A 26,201-nucleotide genomic window follows, 5' to 3' on the forward strand; every position below is an offset into this window, starting at 1 on the left:
AATATATTCATGATTATATTCGCAAAAGGTTTATATAAATGTTTACATACTTTACCGAGCCACTGTGAGATTACAAAAAACTCCATCTACTTGACGTATCTTCATATTGCCCGCGGCATGACAGTGTTAGAAACATGTCTGTTCTAGGGTTAAAAGAAAAGGACCTAACCTCTATTGGTCACCGTAAGCTATTGTTACAAGATCAACCAATAGGAAACGATGTTGTTCACGCGGAGAGAAATAATGCAGCAGTTGGGGGAACAGTCTACTGTGGCAATTGTATGGTAACTGATAGTTCAGTGGAAAATATCGTGTATGTAGGTGCATGTCATTATTCAGATCGAAAAATTACGGTTTAATTGAAAATGTCATCTCCTGCACAAGTGGTAAGCAATATTTTTTCTTATTGATTTTTCAATTCCAAATAATCTTTCCAACAGTCTTTGTTGAATTTATATATTTTTCTTGTTATCCACATTTTGACAGTTCTCAGATGCAGGTTCGTTATTTTCTCCTTTGTAGAACAAAGACCTTGAAAGATTCTTCTTCCTTTTTATTATGGTAAAATACAGAAACTCAAAAATTACAAAAGAACATTCCATTGAACAGCTGTTCTCTTTGTTTTGAACAAGCGCTACCTTTTTTGCGTTCAGCGCTGACTGACTTTCGTTTTTGTTTACGGGCTATTAATAACTAATGTTGGTAGTATTGCCTGAGTCAGTTTGTTTTTACGTTTATTTCCGCCAGCTGGCAATAAGAACATAAAGGATTCGTTCGTTTTCTTCGTTTCAAATCGATCTATTACTTTTCGTTGTCAGTTTTTTGTTATAGGAAGTACGACGTTTTAAATACTTAGTCTTAACGCGATATACCGTATAATCTAATTAGTGAAGCATACATTGTTGCAACTATATGAATTAAATTTGCTCTTATTGATATGAAAATTAAGTGCCACTGAATACTCTTTAACTATCCTGATTAAGTTACTCTGCAATCTTCCACTGATTCTATAATTGATCAATTAACATTATAAAGTAACGTTATACAGTACATGTAATGTTTTATTGAAATATATTTTTGTCCCAGACAAAGAATAAAATCAGTCCTTGAAAATTAATTCCTTCCAATTCTGCATTCTATTCAAATCATCATTTAAATTGACTGTTTTATTGGAATTATATCATTGGAATTTTTATAACTTCCAATTATTTGCATATAGTACCAAGTTTAAAGTGCATAGAACTATTCTTTGGTTTATCTTTATCATGATAATCTAGTTTGTCTTTCATGAGTTTTAAACTCAAACAAATATTATGATTGCACAAGGGTATAGAGCAACAATTAACAAACCATTATGTTTCTACATTATGATAATGTACTATTCTATTATCTTATCTTTTGTATCTGTTTATCTTTCCTTTCTTTCATTCTTCATGCCCCATACAAGATATGTGTATCTTAAAACTATTAACTTTTCTTTTCAAACATTTTACATAACTTCTTAAACTTTTTTATAATAACAAACACCCATTACACACGCATAAATAACTTACAATTAGACGCATTAACAAAATTATTCTTCCCTAACACTCTGTTTGCTGAGACTGGTTCAATGAGTAAAATAATAAATGTGTCATATTAAGCATAATTTATACATATAACATATAAAATCAATGATGCGCCGCATGCGTTTCAGAAAAATTTGGTATATATAACTATCTTGCGAAATAAGTTATGTTTATGAAAATATATGTTAATTATGTCGCAAAATGAAACTAACTGTGAGATACTTAATATCGAAGGGAAACAAAGAAAAGAAAGATTTAAATTAATTAAAATTCATTAATTTTTTGTTAGATGCTATATAATAAAATCGAACAAAAGTAAAAAACGTAGATTGCGGATTTCTATGCAAATTCATATCTTTATGAACGTAATATTTCGTATAATATTACAAATATAATTTAAAAAATGGAACCTAGATAGAAAATTGTTTTACCTATTAAATATTATAGACTCCCATACCTGAATATTTTTAAATTTTTGTAAATTATTTTGCATTTTCGAATTTCCTATAAATACATAAAAATCCGTATTCTAAAAATAAAAATAATGAGAACAATTAAGGGGAATTAAAAGTAAAATAAAAAGAAAAGATTAGTAGTTGATAACGAGAGCATTCAAATGGATTAACACGTTTACTGTCACAGTGATCATCAAATTCTTTAACATGATTAAAAAAAAAATTTTTCCGCACTAAACGATTTTCAACAATGTGAATAACTTAGATTAAATTATGCGCAATTGCGCATAATAAAAATGCGGAAAAATATAATGCAAAAATTCAATATTACGGTGAAGTATATTTCATTCTCTTTTCCAGGGTAAAATATAGAAAGTTCGTGTGTCAGTGAACGTGTTAAGAAAAGATCGTTATTGTTAGTACAGTAGCGTTTCGGCTAAGAAGGTGTCAATCACGTTCACGGTCGGCCATTCGATTCCGATTTCATGTTTTGTCTGTTCCAGTTAAAAAGTGTCGGCCCAAAGCTAGTCCCATTCTTTAAAAGCGTGTCCGTGTATTTTATATTACTGGCCGAGCAGCCGTCCCTGCTGACAGCATGTTTCAAGTGTTTGCCAATTATAAGTCTTATCGTCTTTGTTCTTCTACATGGAATTAGTTTATCGCAGGAGTAAGTGCGACAGAATTTTGCATGTGCCGATCCTTTTTGTCTCACGCCTCTTGTTCTGCAACTCAATAACACTCTATTAAATGGTTGTTTCAATTTTTTATTTCAAATTAATATACGAGCATTGAAAAATTTGAAGAAAAAGTAAAGAGAAAGCAATGAAAATGAGAAATCGCACCAGTAGTGTCACTAGCGCCCCATGCATTTTGGAGATAAAATCGAGAAGTATTAACCGGGGGTAATTTATCGACCTCCGTGTTTCCGTTTTTATTATCAACTTAACGACGCAACGTAGTTATTGCCGTTTACAGTGGCTCATTAAAGCACTTCAACATTTAACATGGGCAATTTTTATGTATATATTAGTATGATACGACTATCATGATTATATCGATAAAATACCAATCTGAAAATATATATATCAATGATGGATGAACAAAAAGATATAAGTTAAATTTTAGCCAAACCAGGATAAGTATGTCCTTTATTCGTGGTCTGTGGTTAATTCGAATCATTTTTGTAAAACTCAATTGTGTCAGATACTGGTTGATCAAATAAATATAAGTCAAACTGAAGATTTTGGTCAAAATAACATAGATCATCAATTTCGAAGAAAGGAAAATGTTTCTAAATCTAAATGAACATAACAAATGTTTTGTAAGTGCAATGGAATGAAACATATTCTAACAGTTGATCTTACATCGTACTTTAAATATTGTTAGTAGTTCTCTGCAAAACTAATAATTCTGATTTAATACTCTTTTGTCTGCATAAATATATGATACACTATAATATATATAGTATATAGTATATAGTATATAGTATAATAGTTACAAGATATTTTGTACTTGCACTAAATATTTTGTAGCTTCCATTTTTAAATTCGGCTGAAATTTTACCAATATAATCATGGTAGCCACGATTCATTATGGTGGTAATAAAATCCAAAAATGTTTAGAAAACGTGTGTAATATATAACACGCATAATATATTCATACAGAATGTTTATAGATATTTAAATAGTTTTGTGAGTTACTATACATATGTCATATTATATCTACAAAATGATACTTCTAACGAACAAGCGTTTAACTGAGCGGAAGATACGAGTTAATCGAGTCAATGTTACATTTCCGTGGCTACTCGTAGGTGCTAGCCATTTATCATACGACCTCGCTTACATGCTTATTTTCAGGTCACTTTTTTTTCCTAATCGGTAACGCACATATTTTTAAACGTCCCGCCAAGTTTGTTCTTTTTAACGATTTTCGCACTCCACAGATCGCGTGAAATTCTCGATTGATCTCGTAAGAGAAATTTTCCGTTGGAAACAAAGAAGAGGATCGATTTATTACGAGGCAGAATATAACGTTCTGCGTCGGCCTTGTGACGTACATACCGATGATTGCTCTTCTTCCTATGTAACGTACGAAATGATCGCTATTACGTTTCGACAGCCGGCAATATATATGTTAACGATATTTCTGTAATATTTTAAACAAAAAAAAAAATTGTATCACTTTATAAAAGATGAACATTGATTGAAAAATATTACAACCGAAAAAGTCACCTGAAAATGTAAGTGTACGCTAGAATATTTCTTCACTGCTTCTCTGTGCTTTTGTTTGCTTGGAATCTTGGATCAGAGCTGGGCAATAATCATCTGAAATTTTCAGTTTCATTAATTATTTATAATAGAATTATTTATCATTTCAAATACTTATAAAAAGATAAATAACGAATAATTTTATTAACATATAATGTTGTCGTATTATGTAAAATTTATTTGTTAAATAAAATATATATGCCCATTTCTGCCATGATGGAAGTAATGTCTTTGGCTAAATGTATTTGTCGATTAGTGTTGATACTTATAGCTGATAATATACATTTATGAATAAAGCTATTATGGAACCTATTTAGTATTGGAACTACCTATAAACTATAACTTATATAAGGCATAATTTATATTTATCCATAAATTTTTAAAAAATCTCAAGGAAAGGCCAAAGAATGCACCATTGTAACTCTAAAGATTTTTCATAATATTTTTAATAAAATTTGCCATACAATTTTTAAGAAAAATTAAGTAAAATCTAGGTAGTTCTAGTATTACTGTTATTGCTACTTTTGTTTTAACATTAAACATCGCTATTCTATTTAGTTTTGGAAATTGAATATTCCGAGAGAGACACTTACGTCTTATTTTTCAGATACAGGTTCTCCAGACGAATATTGACAGGGTTGATATTCAGTTGCATAGGAGATGCGCTATTGGTTTGGCCTAGTTGTTTCACGCCAGGGATGTGCATGTTTGCCCTGGCCCAAATCATGTACATCAGTGCATTCGGTTTTATACCGCTTAACATAATGTTAGGTACAATTTTATACGCGTTGTGTTCGCTAGGTAAGTCAAGAATAATCAGACTGCGAATTTTTATGCATTTATAGGGATTTTAGAATTGCAAAAAAATATACGAAATATCCAATGTATAGGACTTAATGAATGAAAGAAATTTCTACTTATTGTTAGATTCCATTTGTTTAATTGAGTTCGTAAAACCAATTTGCATAAAAATCCGTAGTCTACGAATAATCCTCCGTCCTCATTATAAAAATAAACATACTGATTAAATATGGTATCTCAATAACCATTTCCACATTTGTTGTATGAAAACTCTTTGTTCTACAATTCCAACGTATCTTTTCACGTAGAATCATCCTCCTGTCGATTGCACCATGATTATCGCGACATCCTACATATACAAAAATTAAATAAGCTTTTGGAAAAATAAAAAAAAAAAAAAAATCGTATTTTTCAGTCATATACGCTTTAATGCCTGGTCTGAATGGAATTCTGGTGATTGGGGTTCCTGTTTACACTGTGTTACTAACCACCATGGCGTGGAGGGCAATCTCTAGAGTGCAATTTTACAAAGTACAGAGAAAAGTAGAAAAAAAATGAAAAGTTTTGTTTTGTTTACACACGGTGTTTTCCAGTCTTTTGGAATTTTCATGGATCGTTTGGCTCACTTCCTGCCTTTTATCTAGCAGAAAATTAGATTAGCTGTAGATAAATTAAGTTACATGTTTTGTTACGTTGAGTGTAACACGATCCACTGATCCAACTAAAGGGTGAAACGAGTCATGTAAAAACAAGATGGGTAGGAGATGGCCTACACCTTGACCACGTGCATCTACGTACCATGCTTCCTTGTTCATCACGTCGAAAGGGACGAGGCTGCGTGTTATAAATAAATTATAATTTAAGAAGGCTTTTATTCAATTATCCAGATTAAAGGAGATGTATCCATTCATGAAAGGATTATATTAGATCGTTCGAGAAGTTCGTAACGTTTTTATTATGAATTTCTATCCAACACATGTAGTTAAATTGATTAACTGTTATTATTTATTAGACTGCAGATTTTTATATATTTATTACATATTATACAAAGATATATGTATATAAAATATCCAAAATATAGTACCGGTTTAATATTTAGTAAAACAAATCTAATCCCACTTTTTCAACTATATTTATAAAAGCATGGATTTGCATAAATATATTCGTAGTTTATTTATGAATTAAAAGTTATTCGAAGAAATTCATTATCGAGAAAGACGAGAAATTTGCCAAAAAAGGACTCGTAAAATTACAGATTACGAAAATCCGAATTCTAGATAAATCTTCCTTAACTTTCGCTACCAATTTTCCGAGCAAAAATAATACGACTGGAAAGCACTGTGCTGTAAAGTACAGTCACTATTTTCATCATACACGATCTATTGAATAAATCGTATTTCTTCGTCAGGAGCTATGGACGTGGACTAAATTATGCAGCTGCATTGGTAGTATATGTTTCCTCATATCTGATACGCTGCTCGGATTTCACTATTTTCATACTCCCCTACCTTATTCTCAGGTATAATGATTTTGATACATAATATCTTTATACATATTTTCAATACGATTTTCTTTATTGTCCTTTTTTTGTTAACTCGTCAAAGTATTTTTCAGGTTTCTATAATGTTAACGTACTATGCGGCTCAATTGGGAATAGCTTTGAGCGCAGTTGGTTCTAAAAATAGCAACAACAATAATAATAATGTTAGCAACGATAAAACTAACACAGCCTTTGTCAAGGGTTAAGAGAGAATTTCCTCTTCTGTTTATAGAACTATAAATATTGTGAATTACATTATACTGCTCGAAATAATTCGAAATCTAGGCACGAATGAAAATACTATAAGATATTAGGAAAGTTTAGTTTCCACAGCGTTGATAGCTGTCGATATATAGATAATAATCTAGCTATTTTGAGCAGTATATTACGACTAGAGACCACATAGATCAGTTTAGCGTAATCGTTGTTTTGAAATAGGTACAATGCACCTCGTTAAAGGATTTATGATAATCGTAAATCTAAAAGTCATAAACACTGCCACTTTCTTAAGGCAAGGATTTTTACCTGATCATTCAATGATTCATTGTAGTCGATATTTATTGCATTTAACGATCGTCTGATGAACGTTATTCATTCCCTTTCTCTCCGACGTGAACGTCGAATCGAAAGAAAGATATACATATATACTTGAAATGCTGTGAATTATTAAGTATAATCGTATAATGTTATTTAGCAACAATTAGAATGCTCTTCGCGATCGCAAGAATTCTTTTTACTCCAATTAATACTACATATATGCTCAACGTATAATGTTTACTCAGACTTTCACGTTGGTTTATACCGTTATGAACGTTGAATATTAATAGAGACGAAAGATTTCAGTATTTCTATATAATTGTCAACTCGAACTTCTCGAGTAAAATATTCGCAGAAATGTTGACACGCGCAGTTTGTATATCATCTCGTGATACATATTACGAACCAAAATGTATTTCTTTGTACAGTAGTGAGTAAAAATGCTAAATATCTCATGAATAGTTGAATGTTAGTTAAAAGTGTACAGATAGAACGACTTACTTTTACTAAAGTAAATAATGAAATTCTAGATGTTTTGGTACTGTTCTCTTGTTTCGAATAATAACATAAAAGAAAGAGAAGAAAATTGTTTGAGGATTTTAAAAGCCTTTAGCAATTATTCTTGTAGCTGAATTTCTACTACTGAAACTGGAATCTTCACGTAAGAGTATAATATATCATATATTATTTTACTATTGCATTTACCATTATTATTATAGGTATTAGACAATAGTATTGCATTTATTCTAATTATGATAGATACCAAGTAGAATATTGACTCGAACAATTAAAATATTATTTTTTCAAAGAAACTATGTTTTATATATCTATGCCAAAGGAGAAATAGGATTTTCCCTTCGGACAAAAATGCGCATTTTATATCCTAGACGTTGTAATAATTGACTAGTACACGTTCACTCATAGATCTCGATGACATATCACTTAATATTAATGATTGAACTAATCATATTCGAACCGTAAAAGAACCTGAATTCCTTAGTAGGTATAATTAGAGCTGAGTAAAAATGAACTTGATTAAAAAAACAAAAAAGAATAAATTTCAAATAAAACAACCGAGGTATGAATGAGACTTTTGTTAAAGTTGAAAAAATGTTAACATTTATTATTTCTCGGCTACAACTTCATTAAATTCAGCTCTTTCAACACATATTGTAAAAAGATATATTTAATGTTGTATTTTAATACAAGACATGTACAAGCATAGCATAATATTGTTTCGTGAAATACATTTAGAACACATATTTCAGAAACAAAACATTCGTAGAAGTGTGATATTAAATACTTTAGCGTATACTTTCTTCAAAATAATCAATTGTTAGTGTTTATAAATTTAACGTTAAAAAATGTTACTGAATGAAAGTTATATAGTGTTATATATCTTTCAATTCTACTTTGAATATATGTAACTGTCTCAATCTAATTTTTAAATTACCGAATCGATCACGAAAATCTGTAAATTTAAATTGTATTTTTTATGTGATTAAAGTTTTGTTAATTCGATATACATATCTCCAATGCCGACAATTTCACTGAATATCTTTTCCTGAATATATATTACTGTAAAACCAACGTTTCTGCTCCTCCTCGTCGTACGACGATTCCATTCGATTGTTTACTTTCCTCGGCACATTTTATTTTACATTTAAACACTCTAAAAAAGATATGTACTTTTACACGTCATTTTTTTAATACACTATGTATTTTACTTACGATAATATATCATTCCACATCTGCGTTTGTTTTTCGTTTACCACGGTGGTTTCTTTTAAACATTCTTTTTCCATCGTTAAATTTTTTAACCTTGTTTCTTCCGCCTGGATGGCAGAGTTTAGTTCCTCTTTTATCTTTTTACCAGGATCAGAAACTGTTGGGTCCTATATAATACAATAATACTTACAAATATAAAAAATAACGAAACATGCATGAAAAATTAAAAAATTGAACAAACCTCTATGTCTCGTTTTATTCTTTCTTCCATAGTCTTCATTTTAGCTATTAGATTCTGCAGTTTGTCCTTCTCTTCAATATCCTTTTATATGCATTTAATATTTATAGAATAATTAAATAACAATGTGATAATTCAGCGAAAATAAAGATATAAATATTTGATATTTATTAAATAATAAAGTAATATTTAATACAGTAAACACAAAATCGATTACCTTTGCTATTTTGTTTTTTCTACTCTGCATTTCAGATTGTAAATTATTAATCGAGCTACTCATGCTTGATTCTACTTCGTTGTGAGCTTTCTTCGCTTTCTCCTGTTGTTGTTCGAATTCTCGACACTTTTGTCTCAAACTCTGCACCTCTACAATATTAAAAATTTTCGAATACTTTATTTTAGTACATTTTATATTCTTTTTTACTATATCTTGTTATACATATATATTTTCCTTACCATTTATTAATGGGACCAATTTCGCTCTAAAAGCAGATACATCCCGACCCAACTGAAGATTCATTGAGGATGCATTTTCTTCCGTGAAATTGACTGGAATATTTTTTTTTACAGTTTCCAGTCTCTCTCTCGCCTGATTGCATTGATTATACTAATAATATCAATATTATATTAATACAATAATAGATATTATACTGATTATGATCCAAATTTCTTTAAAAATCGTATGATAAAGTACATACCTGATTTTCTAAGATGGCGGCTGTTCGATGCAAAACACTGTTTTCTGCATTAAGCCATGTCAATTCGGACTTACAATGTTTATAAAGCGTTCCTCTAGTTTTTAAACGATTTATATACTTTTTTAACTCCTCCCCTTTAGGAATAACATCTTCTACCACCATTTTTGACAGCTCATGCTTCTCTTCCAATTTTACTTGCAGCTCTTGTAAAGAACTCATCGTCCTCTCTAATTTTTCAAGGATGTTTCTTTTTATATTTGCAACTGCGGCTGCTTGTTGTCGAAATGGTTCAATCTTATCAATATTGCTTTTCGAGATCTAGAGAAATTTTATTAATGAATGTAACTTATAACTAGAAATAAATGAATTTTATTTTTGTTCAATTCAATGACTAAGAATTATAATTTTATAAATTACGAATATATTGATAAATAAAAGATTTATCCATGAAACGAATTATGTATTATTTTACCTTAAACTCTATCAAATTCTGAATCTCTTTGCCTATACTATCCAATTTATTTCGTAAAGCCGTTATTTGATCCGGACCCAAATACAAATACTGTTTTACTGCGTTCAAAGCTTTTATGTGATCTTTTCTCGTGTGTATTTCCGCAGGTAGCTTTTCATCTGTGACTATAGTTTGAACGGTAATCACCTCAGATAAATGTTGTAATAATGACTGAACAGTAATTTCATTCTCATCTTTCTTCAGAATTTGTAATTCTCTTTCCAATCTTTGTAAGTTAGTCTAAAATTGTTATTCGTTATTTAAAAATTTCTACTAGAATTACATTAAATATATTAAATTACAATGTTCCGTGTGTAACTATCGTAATTTTAATCATTGTACATTGAATGATCCTACGTGAAAATAAAGTGTGGCATGGAAAAATTTTATTCTATGTTCCACTTATTTTTTCATGCAAGATCATCTCCTTGTTAATTACACTATGATTAGTAAGACACCATTGCTGAATTATAAAATAATCTTATTATATGAGTTATAAGTATTGTTATAAATCTGAATTATTGAGTGTCTCTACTTGTAATCTGGATATTATTTCTTTTTCTTGTTCCTCCTGCAACGCAAAATCGCGTTCCTTGTCTTTCTCTACTCGCAAAGCTCGAGCAGCATCCAACAAGTGTATTCCGCTTTCAGCTTTCGTTCTCATCTTCTCTATACGTATAGTTACCGCCTAAATTAATACAAAATTGAGATTAATTTCCAGAATAAAAATAAACGAATAAAAACCTACAAATAAGTATTTTCTTACTTCTTTCTCCTTCTCCATCGTTTTTAAATCAGCAGTGAGCTCGCTAGCATTTTCAAAATTCTAAACTCATGGGGAAAAAAATGAGGAAGATCTTAGAAATGTTTCATCAACGGGAAATAAATATAATATCATTGTTACATTGCGGATGTTTATACAATTGTTTATATTTATGCGACTATTTATATTATATTATATATTTATTAACACAATTAAAGCAACAGAATTTAAATACATACATGTAGATTTGTTATTGAATATCAGATCGACTGCTCTATTTTCGATATTTTACTTTAAATTTCATAAATATATTGATGCATAAACATCCGCAGTTTAATCATCGAGATCCTTTACCTTCCTTCCGATCTCCCTTTCCTTGTGCGCTGCTTTGAATCTATCGATCAAACTTGTGTATTGTTCGTACAAAGCGGAGACTTCTGGATCGCCTAAATACTCAGCAGGAACCTCTAACTAATTAATGATAATGAAATCACTCGGTGGAAATAATTTTAAGAAAACAAGGTCACATACATATGCGGTGTGTCGAAACAGTAATAAGACTGATCTCTTTTCTTAGAAACTGGTAATAATCATCAAAACTCAATTTTACAAGCCATAACATACATCCATACTTTAGCTTTTGTATCAATTATAACTTACTAGCTTTAGCATATACGACTATTTTGAATAGTATATATTATATAATAGTATTATATATATATATATATATATTATGATTATCTGATTCTCAAGAATGTGAACAGCGTCTTCAACGATGTATTAGCTTCCTAAGGATTCTATTTTAAAGGGAACAAAGTTCGTTTGTACTTGATATTTATAAATATTTTTAGAAAATCAGCCGTGTTATTTTTCTAGTACACCTTGTACATGAAGATACAATATACCTTCACTAGAAAACGTGATAAGTAAGCTCTTTTTCGAACTACGTTTATGTGAGACAGAAGCCAGGTCAGGATGGGGTGTATGGTATCAGGATCTCCGCGAACCAAGCCCTGCCTATATACATATAAGAAACCATCATAAATAGAAGTACTTAAGTAGTCTTTTAGAAAAAAGTTCCTAAGACAAAATGATAAAGAGTGAGGCCGTGGATTTTTATACATTTATGGGAAATCTAAAGGTGCAAAAGTAAATAACAATAAATTGTATATAGTATGCAAGAAAATAGAAAATATTCAAAGTATAGTATCTATTATAATATTTAATGAGTACAATAATTTTTTATCCAGATCCCAATTCTATGAATTATATTCATATAAAAAATGATCAATCTGTGATCAGCCAAAAATATAAATTTGCATAAATATTCACAATCTAGATAGTTTTTTAATATTAGCTACATTAAATCTTAACCCTGCTATTCTCCTTGGATCTACACTTTCCCAAATTAAAAATTCCAGTTCAATAAATACCAGTAACTCTAATTCAAATCACTCTACTCTAATACTAATTCAAAAAATGCTATTAAAATATATATAAAATATTTAAAGATTTAGTTTCAGAATACAGTAGTAGAAAGTAGTTTGAAATTTTAAAAGGAGATACTTGAAGTAGCAAAGAGAATAATAGGATTAAAGAACTTTGTCCAAATGAAAGATAAAGATTCTTGCCTAAAGGTCACAGGGTCTGTTTGAGGCTGATAATGAAGAATACGGAGAATAGACAGGATATAGATGGAGATCTCTTCGGGAGTTTCATTCTTTGTATCACTGGCATCGACATTCTGATCCTGTATTTTAATCAACACTTCTTTCAACACCTACAATGCAATTAATTAGCATGAACAAACCAATCATTGATAACATCATTTGAATTAATTGAAAAGTGAAATCTTATGAAATCAAATAACGAATTGAACTATCAATTGAAGTCAACTTGATCAACTCTATCGACTTTCTGTAAGTTCCACAATCGCTCAAGTACACTAAAACACTACCTTCTAGCCATCAAGTAGCATAGAAATTAGTATTGATTTTAACACATAAACTTAATGTTTTTCCTATGACCTTCAATTTATGGAGTCAATCGGTATGACCTCTGAGCAGTTAAATTCTTACTTGAACCAATTCCTCTGAGCTTAAGGAATTGAAATAAATGACACTGTAACTACGTCCCAGCAGCTTGTTCACCTCAGTTACAATGAACTTAGTATTTTCCCTCATTATGTACCAAACTTTTTCTCCTTTTCCTTTAGTTCTTACTCAAAACTTGGGAGCAACTGGAGAAATGTTTTGTTGTGATTTGATTGTCGTCCTGGCAACTGTGCCACCTAGGCTCTCTCTTCTTCTGAAAGCATGCAAAACTATACGTAGAGGGATTCTTTTGGTATGGTATACACTCGAATCAGGTGAAGCTTCTGCATTGACCTTTCCGCTCGAATTTAGTCGCTAATTAAATCTGATACACGATCCAGTATCGAAGACTCTCGAAAGATCATTTAATTTTTAACTTAGTGTAATTGTTTGATGCAACTCTTGTATGTAATATCGATTTTACTGACTTAATAGACGCTACGGATTAATTAATAATTCAATAAGGAGATAGCATGTATAGAAAGAACCGATAAAATTGATACAATTAATCGTTAAATACATTTTACAAAATATTGAATACTTTCAACTACAAATAATAAAATATAATAAAATTATTATTTAATAAATTATTGTATTATAATAATAATATTATATACAATAATTGTTATATAATAATAATAACGTTATTACATATTTATGTATTATATTCTAATCTATATACAGAAAAGAAATTTTTTTTATTTTTTACTAATGTTTTATAGTAAATAATTATGATACAAACAATATTATAATATAATTATAAATAAACAGATAGAATATGTTCTCAATGTAGTTTAAGAATCATAATTAGCTTTATTTTAAAAAAAGACGTCGAGGCACACAAAATTATAATTAGCAGCGACGAGGATTGCATTGCCTCGTTTTTTTTTCGTTTCTCTTTTAGATATATTTTCAAACATAACGTACGAATTTTCTTTCTTCAATTTCATCATATAAAATTGCAAGTGCTTCCACTTTTTTCTTTTTCTTTCTGTTCGGTAATCACGCAGTCCTGATATACATAAAAAAACTTGGGAATTGGTTGATGAATTATTCACTCCACGTTTAATAACACAGTGAATATATATATTTGAAATCTTATGGGAATTGATGGTTCATCAGCAATGTGTGAATTGATCTGAGCACAGCTTTTTTTTTCGCAATACTACACTTTTTCAAATTCTCCTATTTAACAAACTTCAAACACTAAATAAGTGTATCAGTTTCTCTCAATGTATTCTTTACAGATGCCACTATTCTTCATTCGCCTTTATGTGCGTTAACACGTAAAAAAAAAAGAAGATACATCAAAGATGAGACCAAAGGGAATACGTTCACCTGAACATTTAAATTGGATTATAATCAAAAAGCGTATAATTAATTCTGTCCCGCTTCTGCTATCTTTCTCTCTCTCTCTTCTTTAGATGTAATTTGTCGTTTTAAAGGGCAACGTTCTCTGTTAAACTTTTATAATAATATTGCGTATTATTATAAAAAATGCGTATTATTATAAAAAAGAACCATGCAAGTCATATACTTGTGACGATGTTTAATAATCAGTCTAAAATTTGAACAATGTAGCAACGTTGTGATAATCAAATACTGCATGAAAAATCGTTTTAAGATTGCACTATATATAAATAGTATAATATATATGTATAATCTATATTTTATCATATATATAAGTACCGTAATATTGGGTATTGGGTGTTACATAAAGGATAAAATTTAATGAGCTGAATATATCTGTTCCTCTTTTTTTTCTTTTGGAAAGAAAATAAAGAAAGAAAGAAAGAAAGAAAGGAAGAAAGGAAGGAAGGAAGGAAGGAAGGAAGGAAGCAAGGAAGCAAGGAAGGAAGGAAGGAAGGAAGGAAGGATGGAAGGAAGGATGTAAGGAAGGAAGGAAGGAAGGAAGGAAGGAAGGAAGGAAGGAAGGAAGGAAGGAAAGAAGGAAGGAAGGAAGGAAGGAAGGAAGGAAGGAAGGAAGGAAGGAAGGAAGGAAGAAAGAAAGAGAAAAAGAAAGAAAAAGGAAAAGAAAGAAAGAGGAAAAGAAAGAAAGAGGAAAAGAAAATAATTCCCTAAATGTATATTGCCTTAAGAATAATACATTTTGCAAAATTCCGTGTGCACAATATAAAAAAAACTAGAATTATGACAATGACTCGATTTGAATATTATGCAACATCTTACTTAGCACTGTGTAAATTTAAATAATCATTACGTTTAAATTTATCATCAACGCGATGGCGGGTCCATAACTAAGCTTTCTCTCTCGTCAGCCTCACTTCCAGATTTTTTTTTACAGAAGTGTCACAGAATTCAAACGAATCGAAGATGATTTCGTTAACCACTTCTGTTTTGCACAGCATCACAGAATAAAGGGACAATTTACAACATTACATAAAATAATAATGATCGCAGCAATCAATCAAGGTTTGGCTTAGATTCATTATTGATGACTACTGAATACAGTTCTCCTCAAGCATAGTAAGATAATAAAAACCATACATGAATTTGTATGAATGTTACATTATACTTAGGTGCATTTAGTGTATTAAACACTAAAAATTTATTAATTTAAAATCGCCAGTATTGAACTCAACCTCGCATTATATATACCTAATATAAAACAAGAACACAACAAATTTTCTGGCATACATGATACATTTTAACATGTAAGATTGTATGTCAATTGATTTTCTTTTACTTTTTTTTCATTTCTTCTCATTCAGTTAATCATCTCCCTACCCTTTTTTTTTCTCTCCGTAGCTTCTACAGAATTTTTCATTGTCTTATCTCCTGAGATAAGTAAAACAGCAAAGTCAATAGTACCGATGATCATTATATACTTTTATACTTCTTTGTTTAACTGGGAGTGCGTGTTTTTTGCTTGAAATCAAATTTCCATTATACACAATATTGTAATTTTTCTTACAGACGGTGACGTGATTTAAGGTATTTCCATGTAGCGTGTGTGAAGGGAGGAAGAAAGGTTTGTGATTACAGAATAGATTCCAATTTATCCACTTTTGAAGAGAAGGATCGCTACTTGACCCAAGTAAAAATAGATAAAATGTCTTGTTTCATGTGTTACGTAGCTTCCAAAGTTACGGCCTACGATGCAGTGCCACGTTGGATTGTATTTTTTATCAAATTCTTTCTTAATGAAGGCTGCAATGTCCTGAAATAAAAATATATAATTAATCCATTACATTTCACACATTTATTTCTCTACCTCTTACTTATTATATCTAAATAAAGTACATTATATTCAAATTCAGATACGTGTACCATTTCTCATCATACACGCAATATCTGTGATACCATTCAAGTCTGAATCTAAACATACCTTTTCTATATTGTACTTTTCAAGGGCTTGAGTTGCACAGTCAACAGCATCCTGCTGCATCTCCTCAGACATATCAGCATTTTTTATTACAGCCTTTCTGTCTGACATTTTGATAGCTCTGAAACATACAGAAAGCAAGAAAAGAAAAAACCTGAATACACCTTTCTACGCCTCTTTCCACTGGAAAATATTCAATGTAAAAATTGCTAAGAGGCTAGCAATTTTTCTCTCTCTTTACACTGAAGGATGAAAAGAAAATACTAATTATGGTTACTGAGAGAACTATAAATTGAACCTGGGAAAAGGAATGCGCGCAATTTTGACAGTAGCATATATGTCATTAGCCGGCATAATAATCCATTGGGCAGTCATTAGAAAATCCAGAGGATGATTAGATGTGTAATGATTGCGATACAAAATAATCGCGGAGAGTAAAGAGTTGCAGTGGCGAAACGCGGGAGGACGATGTTTTATCGATATGCGACGAAACGAGAATAATAATTCGTTTACACGCAATGCATCGTAACCAGGCCATGATAACGGCGGCTATTTGAAAATTAACATCGCGCTAAGTATAACGGTGATTAGATGAAATCAGAAAAGTTGACTTTTGACATAAGAGATGGGTTCCGGTCTAAAATATGAAAAAAAAAATAGATTTTCCATTTGTATAACACATCGACATACCTTTTCAAATAACACGTTCACCAACTGATACACAAGAAAACGATCGTTATATTCTGGCCCCGGCGGTAATGTGTACTTATTTTTTTCTATGTGAACTGATTTTCACAAAAATTTAGCTCGCTCAAGCCGACACCGACTATTCCTCGATTGAGTTCAAGACTGAAGTGCCCGTACTGTGATCCTGCCCACTGATTGGCCCGCGATTAGGGTCTTCTATCACGGTCTTCTATCAACCCAGAATGCATTGCTGGTAGCAACCCGCGTAAACATAAATTCGAGTAATCGATATGGAAACTCTTTCAACGAAAATTACAATCGTACGGCGATACTTTTTTTTGTTTTTCATCGATTCGATTTTTATTCCTGTTACAAAATTGAATTTAGAGAGATTATAGATTGTATAGAGTAAGCTATAAATACAGTAATAAATAAAAGTGTTAGGATGAACTAGGTTAGTTTATAGAATTTAGAAGACAAGGTTCTTTGTTCAATTTCCCTGTAAAATATAAGAAATAGGAGTTGAAAATTATGATGACATTAATTTTGATTCTAAAAACAAATTAAATAAAACCTTGGTTTTGAATATCTGTTACACGAAACTGATATTTCTGTTTCAGTTACAATTTCTATAGTGGTTTTCATGTCGCTCATAAATTATCGTTTATGGGTTCGAAACATTCGATTCTTGTATCGATTTTTCAATATTTCAAATTTAAATTTTGATAAAAACATAGAATGTTTTTTACTATTCAGTTATATTGTATATCCATTGAATGATAATGAATAGACTGTGTATTTTTATGCATTTATAGGAAATTTTTAATTTGTAAAATTGCACATAATACAAAAAAATATATAAAATATCTGAAGTATAGTGTTAGAATATTTGGTAGATAGAATTACTTTAATTCTATAAAAATCCGCAGTTTAATAATGAACTATAATATATATTCAGATATATTTAAATTCAAAAGTTACATATGTTTTACAGATTTCTACAGAATTTTGTAAGAAAATCTGAATACAACTAATTTCAAAGCAAAAAACGAAACAATAACAGTTTTACAAGGTAAATGTCCAAATATTTTCGCCAGTTACTATATGTATATCTACATAAATGTATAGACAACCGTAGAAAACAAGAAATTCAATTTTACTAAATGTTCATTTTATTACAAGTAACATCTACTCTAAACTAAGAACTGAACTAGGAAAGAATAATCTATTTTTGTCTGAAATGCTTTCAAATTTCGTTACGTTAAAAATACTGCAAGATAGTCAACAATTCCAAAATCTGTAAAATTACAATAATAAAAGTACATATTGAATTTTTTCTTTCCTCGCATTTCATAAATTAGAAACCAAATTTTTTTCTAGAATTCAAATTTTGTGAATTCGCTAATACAATATCGTTCTAAAGTTGAAATAGGTTATGCGAATTTTGCGATATTTTAAATTCGTCGAATATACAGTACTTCGAAATATCGACGGAGACATGCACGACACGCGAAAATGTTATTATAATACCCTTGCAAAGCTAAATTACAGACAATTTGCCAGTCGATATCAATAATGCCAATAAATAACGTGTTTGTAAATGAAAAGTATTTGTCTTTGCTATTTATTTTCGATCGTACGAGATGGAAAACGTATCAAATCCCTGATCACACAAAAAATTTGCAATATTCCTGATGATTTGACTGCAGACTTTTATGCAAATTCATATCTTTGAGAATATAATTAAAAGTGTAAAACCTCACTAGAAAATTGTTTTACTTGTTAAGTATTATAGAAGGCATTATAATCTGGAAATTTTATACGTGCATTCTATGCAATTTGGCACTTTTAAATATCCTGTAAATGCATAAAATTCCACGGTTTATTGATGATTTTATGTACACAAAAGTTATTTAAATTTGTTAACATAAAAATATAATGCCTTTTGATTCCAAACAAATTTTTTTAAACTGAATAACTAGGTTCATTACAAGGTGGCGCTGGGTCGAAACGAATTAAATTATTACTTTCCTCACAAGGGAGCGCCACAACGAAGACACATAATACATTCACTAACATAATCCTACTTCATATACATACACGCCACTTAAGCGCGATATCTTTCTACAAGTGGTTCGTTTTATGTATTTGTAAGTATTCAATCAGCTGACTATGACAACAGGGACGTATCTACATCTTAACAATTTCTTCAAATTTTCGATTTTTCTGTGATGCTATATTTCAATGAATATCTATCAAAATTTTTACTGTAAAGTATATACTGTGAATATATGTAGTCTTGAGTTATTTATATAAACTTTTTACTTATTATATTTAAACTAACTTTATGTATCAATATACGTGATATTGGCATGCGTCTGCTGGTCCAAGATGCGCACGCGCGATAAGTTCCCGATAATCTCGGAGAATCCTTTATTAAGGGAGGCTTTCACTCGATGATACATCAGTGTTGTTTTTGCTAGTAGTGTTACGCAGAAAATTTGGGAAAAAGGAACTTCCTTTTCTGAACTTTGTTTGATAAGATTCCTATTTCAAACAAGAGTTAGAAGCTTGTTTGAAAATGTACCGTGCCGCTTTGTGCCTTTGTGCTTGCATAGCACTAGCCAATGCTGATTTGCAGAGGTAAATATAACAATTTTTTTTAAACAAAGAACATAATTCTATATTCGCTCAGTTATTGTATTGTTTATCATACACCGAGGCAAATTTTTAAATAATTTAATAATCATCACATATTCCTCCAATTGTACTTGTTTATATAAAATGAATAATCATTTTCGAAATGTATTTGATGTGTAATGTTTTGTAAGTATAGCTTCAATGATTTTCATAAATTGGCGTTCTGTGGTCTTCTTTTATCCCCCTAAAGAGGATACATTTCTATCCTCTTTTTTATTCTAGTATCATTGCACATTGTTTTTCATATTCTTGAACATTAAAAATTTATCGGAATCAGAATCTCCCTTATACTTTAATACATACTTAGGTTATATATCAATATAAAGGTTTTTCAAAAAATAAAGAATTATTATTTAATGATAAATTGCTATTTATTTTTATATAAAATTTTGTTGCAAAAATTTGTTTGCGGGAGACTACAATGTTTCTTTATAGACTTAATTAGGAATTGCTAATATAGATTTCAAAAATATATTTTTTGTTTCTTTCAAGAATTACTCTGCATAAGATGGACAGTGTTAGGAAACAATTCAAAGAATATAACACTGAAGTATACCAAGCACACATGGTGCAAGGAGGTTTCCCTCAGCCAGAACCCCTTTCCAACTATCTGGATGCTCAATATTATGGTGTCATTAGCATTGGAACTCCCTCACAAGATTTCAAAGTAATCTTTGATACTGGTTCCTCAAACCTCTGGGTTCCTTCCCAGAAGTGTCATCTTACCAATATCGCTTGCAGTGAGTATATTGTCAAAACATATAAAAACTTCAAAGATCTTTTGTTTCACTTTTGTAATTCATAATTTATTTATATGAATTATATAAGCTATGGCGTATGATAGATCATAACTTAAAAATATTATGAAAATTATATATATAAAACTGAAAGTTTAACTTGTAGGTTAAATGATAAAGAAACAGTAATAATAATATTGAGTAATTTATAAATTATTATTACTACTAACAGATTTTAGATATCTAAAAAGAATGGATATGATAGTACTGTAACATAATATATCAGCATTATGAAGTGCAACTTTATCTCTGAGATAATGATAGTACTACACTTCAAGTATTTATAAATTAATTGCGAAATTAAAAACTCTTCTGTACGATTAAGATCAAATTATCTCTTTTTATAATAATGCTATCACTGTCATTAGCACAATTAAGATTTTATCTTTTAGATAATAATACTACTACATATAGAATGTTTATAAATCAGTAACAGAATTAAAAACTTTTTTATGTGACTAAGATAATGTTATCTCTTTTAAATTTGTTGTTTTCTTTAAATTTAACACAAATACCATATATTTTTTTCAGAGTTGCATCATAAATATGATAATACCAAATCGTCCACGTACAAGAAGAATGGTACTGATTTTGCCATCCGTTATGGCTCTGGAAGTCTCTCTGGGTATCTGTCTACTGATGTTGTGAATGTAAGTATTTACATGCAGATAACAGAGTATTTATTCTTTTCTTACAACTATTGATTTTGCTTCCCACGATTTCCCAACCATTATCTATAAATAACTAAAAAATATATCGCCTAATCATGTGACTTAATTTCCTTCTAACTTTCTATATCCTCACATATTTTTTTGTGAATATTTACGTCTATCACTCAGCTGCATGTAATCAAATTAATCGAATTAAAAGAGGAAGTTAATTGAAGAATGTTTGATACAGGTTGCTGGATTGAAAGTCTCTGATCAGACTTTCGCTGAAGCTTTGAGCGAACCGGGAATGGCTTTCGTCGCCGCTAAGTTCGATGGTATCTTGGGTATGGCCTACTCTAGAATTGCTGTCGATGGCGTAACACCTGTCTTCTACAACATGGTCAAACAAGGATTGGTACCTCAGCCCGTTTTCAGTTTCTACCTGAACAGGTATCATAAAGTAAATCAGAAATTATTCAAAATGTCACAGAGGAAAATGAAAAAATAAAAATCTTATTTATTAATTCATCTCAGAAACCCTGACGACAAAGCTGGTGGAGAATTGATCTTGGGAGGTTCGGATCCAAATCATTATGAAGGTCCATTCACCTATGTACCAGTTGACAGAAAAGGATACTGGCAATTCAGGATGGACGGGTATTTATTAAATTTGTGAAAATAACTTTCGTAGTCCTAGAGAACAATGTGATTAACGATAATACGAATTTTAGAATCAAAGTAGGATCCCAACATTTGGCAATCTGCCAAAAAGGATGCGAAGCCATTGCTGACACAGGTACCTCCCTCATCGCTGGACCAGTCAAAGAAGTCGAAGCCATCAACAGTGCTATTGGTGCTACTAACATTGCAGCTGGAGAAGCCATGGTAGACTGCAATTCCATTCCTAACTTGCCTACAATTAATTTTGTATTGGGTGGCCGATCTTTCCCTCTAACTGGAAACGACTATGTCTTGAAGGTAAGATAAATATCTTTTAATCTAAATATCTATCAAGTATTACAAGAAAACTTCATGATATAAAGAATTTCAACTTTGAAATGATTTAATAATGGTCTTGCTTTTTCTATCAAAGGTTACACAATTTGGCAAGACTGTCTGCCTCAGCGGATTCATGGGAATGGACATTCCTGAGCCAAACGGCCCACTATGGATCTTGGGAGACGTTTTCATCGGTCGTTATTATACCGAATTCGATATGGGAAATAATCGTGTCGGTTTTGCAAAGGCAAAATAGGTTTATCTAATGTGATATGTTAAGATAAGCTTTTAAAGTATATACTTTTTCTTATATATCCATTTTAGCGTCATATTATGTTTATACGTCTTCTGTAATATTTCCAATAATTTCTCTGCTTATCGTCTGTATAATATGTATAATAGCCTTACGAGATAAAAATAAATGTAATAAATGCGTCGTCATGAACATAAATAATATGCAAAACCTGCCTTATAACAAAAGGTATAATATTTTACGGAGATGAAAATAATAAATCTTTTTCATGTTACTCCTTGCGTTTTTTCTCCATTAACGGTCAATAATGACCACTAAAATCCGAACATCCGCAAAAATATTATCTATACATATAACAAGACAGTAGAAAGATTGTGTCTATAAATTAAACAAAAAAAAAAAAATAAAATAGTCATCCCGAAGCAGCTCATAATCTCGATCTGTCCTGCAGAAGCTGAGAAATAGCCTGGAATCTGAATTATATACACTCCCATGTTTGGTAGATATTAAACAACGATGGTTTATGTCGTGTTTGTCCTAAAATATAGCTCTTTTATAAGCAGTCCACGCGAATAAAGTTATAGGTAAAAATTAGTGAATTATAATTTATGTATACACATATGAAATATTTGAAGGTGCAAAAGCGCACACAGTGTATATAACACAAAAATATAAAAATGATACAAATTCTTATTCAAGCCTCATTCTTTTAGGTCAGGTATAGTTTTTAGATATATCACAAAGTATAATATAATAGTAATAATAATAATAGTGCCATATATCAATATATAAATTACAATATATACATACGTATATAAAATACTGAACTAACCCCAATAAGTATATAAATACCAACATATAAAAGTATATATAATATAATATAATAAACAATAAATAATATATAAATAATAATGCATGAAAGAATAGAATATGTCATTTATTTCTCTTCTTTTCTCTTTACCGCGTGAAGTGCATAATTTATCGCTGTTGAGGCCCTCCAAGACCACTCTCTTTTCAAAGGATTGTAAAATAGTCCATGAATCAATTTTGTCTTGCTACCACCTAAAAAAGGGTCAAAGCTTTAATTTATAGAAGTTTGTAAAACAAACCCCCTTAATATTATCAATGAAAGATAATATACATGTTTCTAATATGGACTGCATTTCGGCAGGAGTGACAAATTTATTCCAATCATGGGTGCCCTTTGGTATTAGCTTTAAAATATGTTCAGCTGTGATTATGCCTCCAAGCCAGGAAGATAACGTTTTATTAAAAGTTGTAAGAAATATTGATCCTCCAGATTTTAAAGCACTTACACAGCACTGTGAAAAGCACAAAAGTATAGTCATATATACATAATCTTACTCATATTATATTAACTTTTTCTTCTTTATAGAAAAAAGTTATACCTTTAAAAATAATTCCTTATTATTTACATGTTCTATAACTTCTGAAGCAACAACAGCATCGAATACTCCTTTATTAATCAATGCAAAATCTTCAATAGTTGTCTGAACATAGTTTAATTTTCCATCTAAACTAGGATCCAAAGCAGCATGTCCTTTTGCAACCGTTATTAACTCTGAAGAAACATCAATCCCAGTCACGTTTGCTCCTGTTCTAGCTAAAGATTCCGAATATAATCCTCCACCGCAACCAACATCCAATATTTTAATCCCTTCTAATGGCAAATAAGGACATTTTATTTTGAATCCTGTATTTGCTAGACCATCTCGAACAAATTGTACTCTAAGAGGATTTAACGAATGCAAAGCATGCATTTCACCATTAGTGTCCCACCATCTACTGCCCATTTTAGAATGAAACTCTACTGTTGCAGGATCAACTGTTGATCTTTTTACTGGATCACATTTTTTTAACTGTTCGGTATGTTCAGATAACCTGAAGTTATGAATCAATGTTTGAATTGTAATGAATCATGAAAAAATATTAATGAACAATGAACTTTTGTTTTAATATACATATCAAAAATATCAAACATATAATTTAGTTACCGGTTTCGAAAAGTAGAGCCGGTGGATATCAGCCGTAAAGGAGTAACTTTTGTGGTTCTCATGATTGGTATTCTATAAAAATCATAATAAAGAATTTTGAGAGAGCGAGGTAACTTTGAAGACATGTAGAAACAAATGAAGTGTAGAAGAGTGAACAACGTAACTCCAAACTCGTTCCACTGAAAATGTACAAAATGACAACATGCCACATGTACGTTTACTTATAAACAAAACATTACACGCGCCATCTATGAGTTACTGTTAAAACTAGAGTTAGCTATAGACGAAAACAAAAAGGGAGTTTAGTATCACCGGTCCACTATTGCACACGACATTTATCCCCTCCCTCTCCCCCTCATCCCGCCCTTCCTCAAAGTTACACAGCACCCAAAAAGTAGACTACCGAAGCATCCTGTTTTGCGACCAAATTTTCAGGACAGAAAAACAACTAAAAACAAAATCACATAAAAGCTCCGCTCCCTAGCGGCTTAAATCCAAAGAATATACTAAAACACAAAAAATGTAAAACGCCGACATATAACATAGTATGGCTAGGTCATACCGTCGCGTATCGGTACTTTTGCCTAACATATCTTACCAAAATTCATAATTTATTGTGAATACCCAAATGTATTAAAATATATCTTGGTCTAATAAACGTTATTTAAATAAATAGCACACGACATTTATATACTTGAAAATTACCACTTGATTGAAAGACTGCTCGACTTTTTTCAAGTCCACCCAAATGTTTGAGTTGCCCGATACCAAACGGTTCAAAAGATTCTCTCTCTTTCTTTTCGGCTCTTTCCAACTTGAGCCAGACCGCTCGACATTTTCTGAACATGCCAAGATAGCACCAGGTTATAATATGTTGTTTAAACAAATGGATTTTTAAAAAATTTGCTTATACAATCATATTCCTCACTCAAAAAAGACCATCCATTGACATCATTTCTCCATTTGTTAGTTTTTGAAATATTTTAGAAAGTACTTTAAATATCTTTTTAGTTATGCAAATAACTTCTAATGAATTTTGAGTGTCCTGCTGCATCTTGCTTTCTTATTTGTCATTCTTGTATTCGATGTACATATTTATAACAGAACGATTAAAATCAAGTTTATATGTAATCAGTCAATTTGCAGAAAATGATCATTAAGAACGAAAAATATCGAATGAAGTGAAAAAGAGGTCATGATACCTGTAAAAATGCAAATAGTGACATTGTATAATGATTATTTTTCAAATATACAGGGTCATTGGTAACTGGTGGTACAAGCGGAAAGGAGGTGATTCTACGCGAAAAAAGAGGTCGAAAATATAGAATAAAAATTTTTCGTTTGAGGCTTTGTTTTCGAGAAAATCGACTTTGAATTTTCGCTCGGTCCGCGTGCACTTCATCACGTCTCGTTATAACGAATCTCACTGTAGATCGTTGTCTCGATGGAAAAATTAAAAAAAAAAAATTTTTTTATTCTATATTTTCGACTTCTTTTTTCGCGTAGAATCACCCTCTTTCCGCTTATACCACCAATTACCAATGACCCTGTA

General features: G+C 30.7%; 5 protein-coding genes across 6 annotated transcripts; 2 read left to right on the forward strand and 3 right to left on the reverse strand.

Annotated features, from left to right (window-relative positions):
- The first annotated feature begins 365 nt into the window (after nt 1–365).
- LOC117242403 (lysoplasmalogenase-like protein TMEM86A) lies at nt 366–8,692 on the forward strand. Of its 2 annotated transcripts, none has more exons than XM_033509012.1 (6): nt 366–386; nt 2,527–2,690; nt 4,901–5,094; nt 5,510–5,637; nt 6,503–6,613; nt 6,709–8,692. In XM_033509012.1, the coding sequence occupies exons 1-6, from the start codon at nt 366–368 to the stop codon at nt 6,838–6,840; spliced, it is 750 nt and encodes a 249-aa protein (XP_033364903.1). In that variant the 3' UTR covers nt 6,841–8,692. The 2 variants fall into 2 exon arrangements, with proteins under 2 accessions (XP_033364903.1, XP_033364904.1); XM_033509013.1 differs by having other exon boundaries at nt 5,510–5,625; nt 6,709–6,840.
- LOC117242402 (intraflagellar transport protein 81 homolog) lies at nt 8,340–13,771 on the reverse strand. The gene is made up of 13 exons (XM_033509011.1): nt 13,188–13,771; nt 12,741–12,889; nt 12,015–12,126; nt 11,464–11,580; nt 11,113–11,172; nt 10,882–11,034; nt 10,308–10,586; nt 9,836–10,153; nt 9,594–9,744; nt 9,355–9,503; nt 9,141–9,221; nt 8,903–9,066; nt 8,340–8,843 (listed from the first exon to the last, which is right to left on the reverse strand). The coding sequence occupies exons 1-13, from the start codon at nt 13,290–13,292 to the stop codon at nt 8,747–8,749; spliced, it is 1,935 nt and encodes a 644-aa protein (XP_033364902.1). The 5' UTR covers nt 13,293–13,771; the 3' UTR covers nt 8,340–8,746.
- Nucleotides 13,772–15,273: 1,502 nt separating this feature from the next.
- On the reverse strand, nt 15,274–17,432 carry LOC117242439 (dynein light chain 2, cytoplasmic). Its single transcript, XM_033509109.1, has 3 exons — nt 17,239–17,432; nt 16,552–16,669; nt 15,274–16,383 (listed from the first exon to the last, which is right to left on the reverse strand). The coding sequence occupies exons 2-3, from the start codon at nt 16,657–16,659 to the stop codon at nt 16,222–16,224; spliced, it is 270 nt and encodes an 89-aa protein (XP_033365000.1). The 5' UTR covers nt 16,660–16,669; nt 17,239–17,432; the 3' UTR covers nt 15,274–16,221.
- Nucleotides 17,433–19,668: 2,236 nt separating this feature from the next.
- On the forward strand, nt 19,669–22,908 carry LOC117242419 (lysosomal aspartic protease). Its single transcript, XM_033509041.1, has 7 exons — nt 19,669–19,878; nt 20,428–20,675; nt 21,264–21,382; nt 21,633–21,832; nt 21,917–22,039; nt 22,114–22,360; nt 22,476–22,908. The coding sequence occupies exons 1-7, from the start codon at nt 19,817–19,819 to the stop codon at nt 22,635–22,637; spliced, it is 1,161 nt and encodes a 386-aa protein (XP_033364932.1). The 5' UTR covers nt 19,669–19,816; the 3' UTR covers nt 22,638–22,908.
- Nucleotides 22,909–23,555: 647 nt separating this feature from the next.
- Nucleotides 23,556–24,864, reverse strand: LOC117242421 (ubiquinone biosynthesis O-methyltransferase, mitochondrial). Its single transcript, XM_033509042.1, has 4 exons — nt 24,650–24,864; nt 24,044–24,536; nt 23,776–23,956; nt 23,556–23,696 (listed from the first exon to the last, which is right to left on the reverse strand). Exons 1-4 carry the CDS (start codon nt 24,772–24,774, stop codon nt 23,572–23,574), a joined length of 924 nt encoding a protein of 307 aa, XP_033364933.1. The 5' UTR covers nt 24,775–24,864; the 3' UTR covers nt 23,556–23,571.
- Between the last annotated feature and the right edge of the window lie 1,337 nt (nt 24,865–26,201).

The sequence above is a fragment of the Bombus vosnesenskii genome, unplaced genomic scaffold, assembly GCF_011952255.1.
Source record: "Bombus vosnesenskii isolate JDL3184/JDL3185 unplaced genomic scaffold, Bvos_JDL3184-5_v1.1 scf7180000016274, whole genome shotgun sequence".
In the NCBI taxonomy this organism is placed as follows: Eukaryota; Metazoa; Arthropoda; class Insecta; order Hymenoptera; family Apidae; genus Bombus; species Bombus vosnesenskii.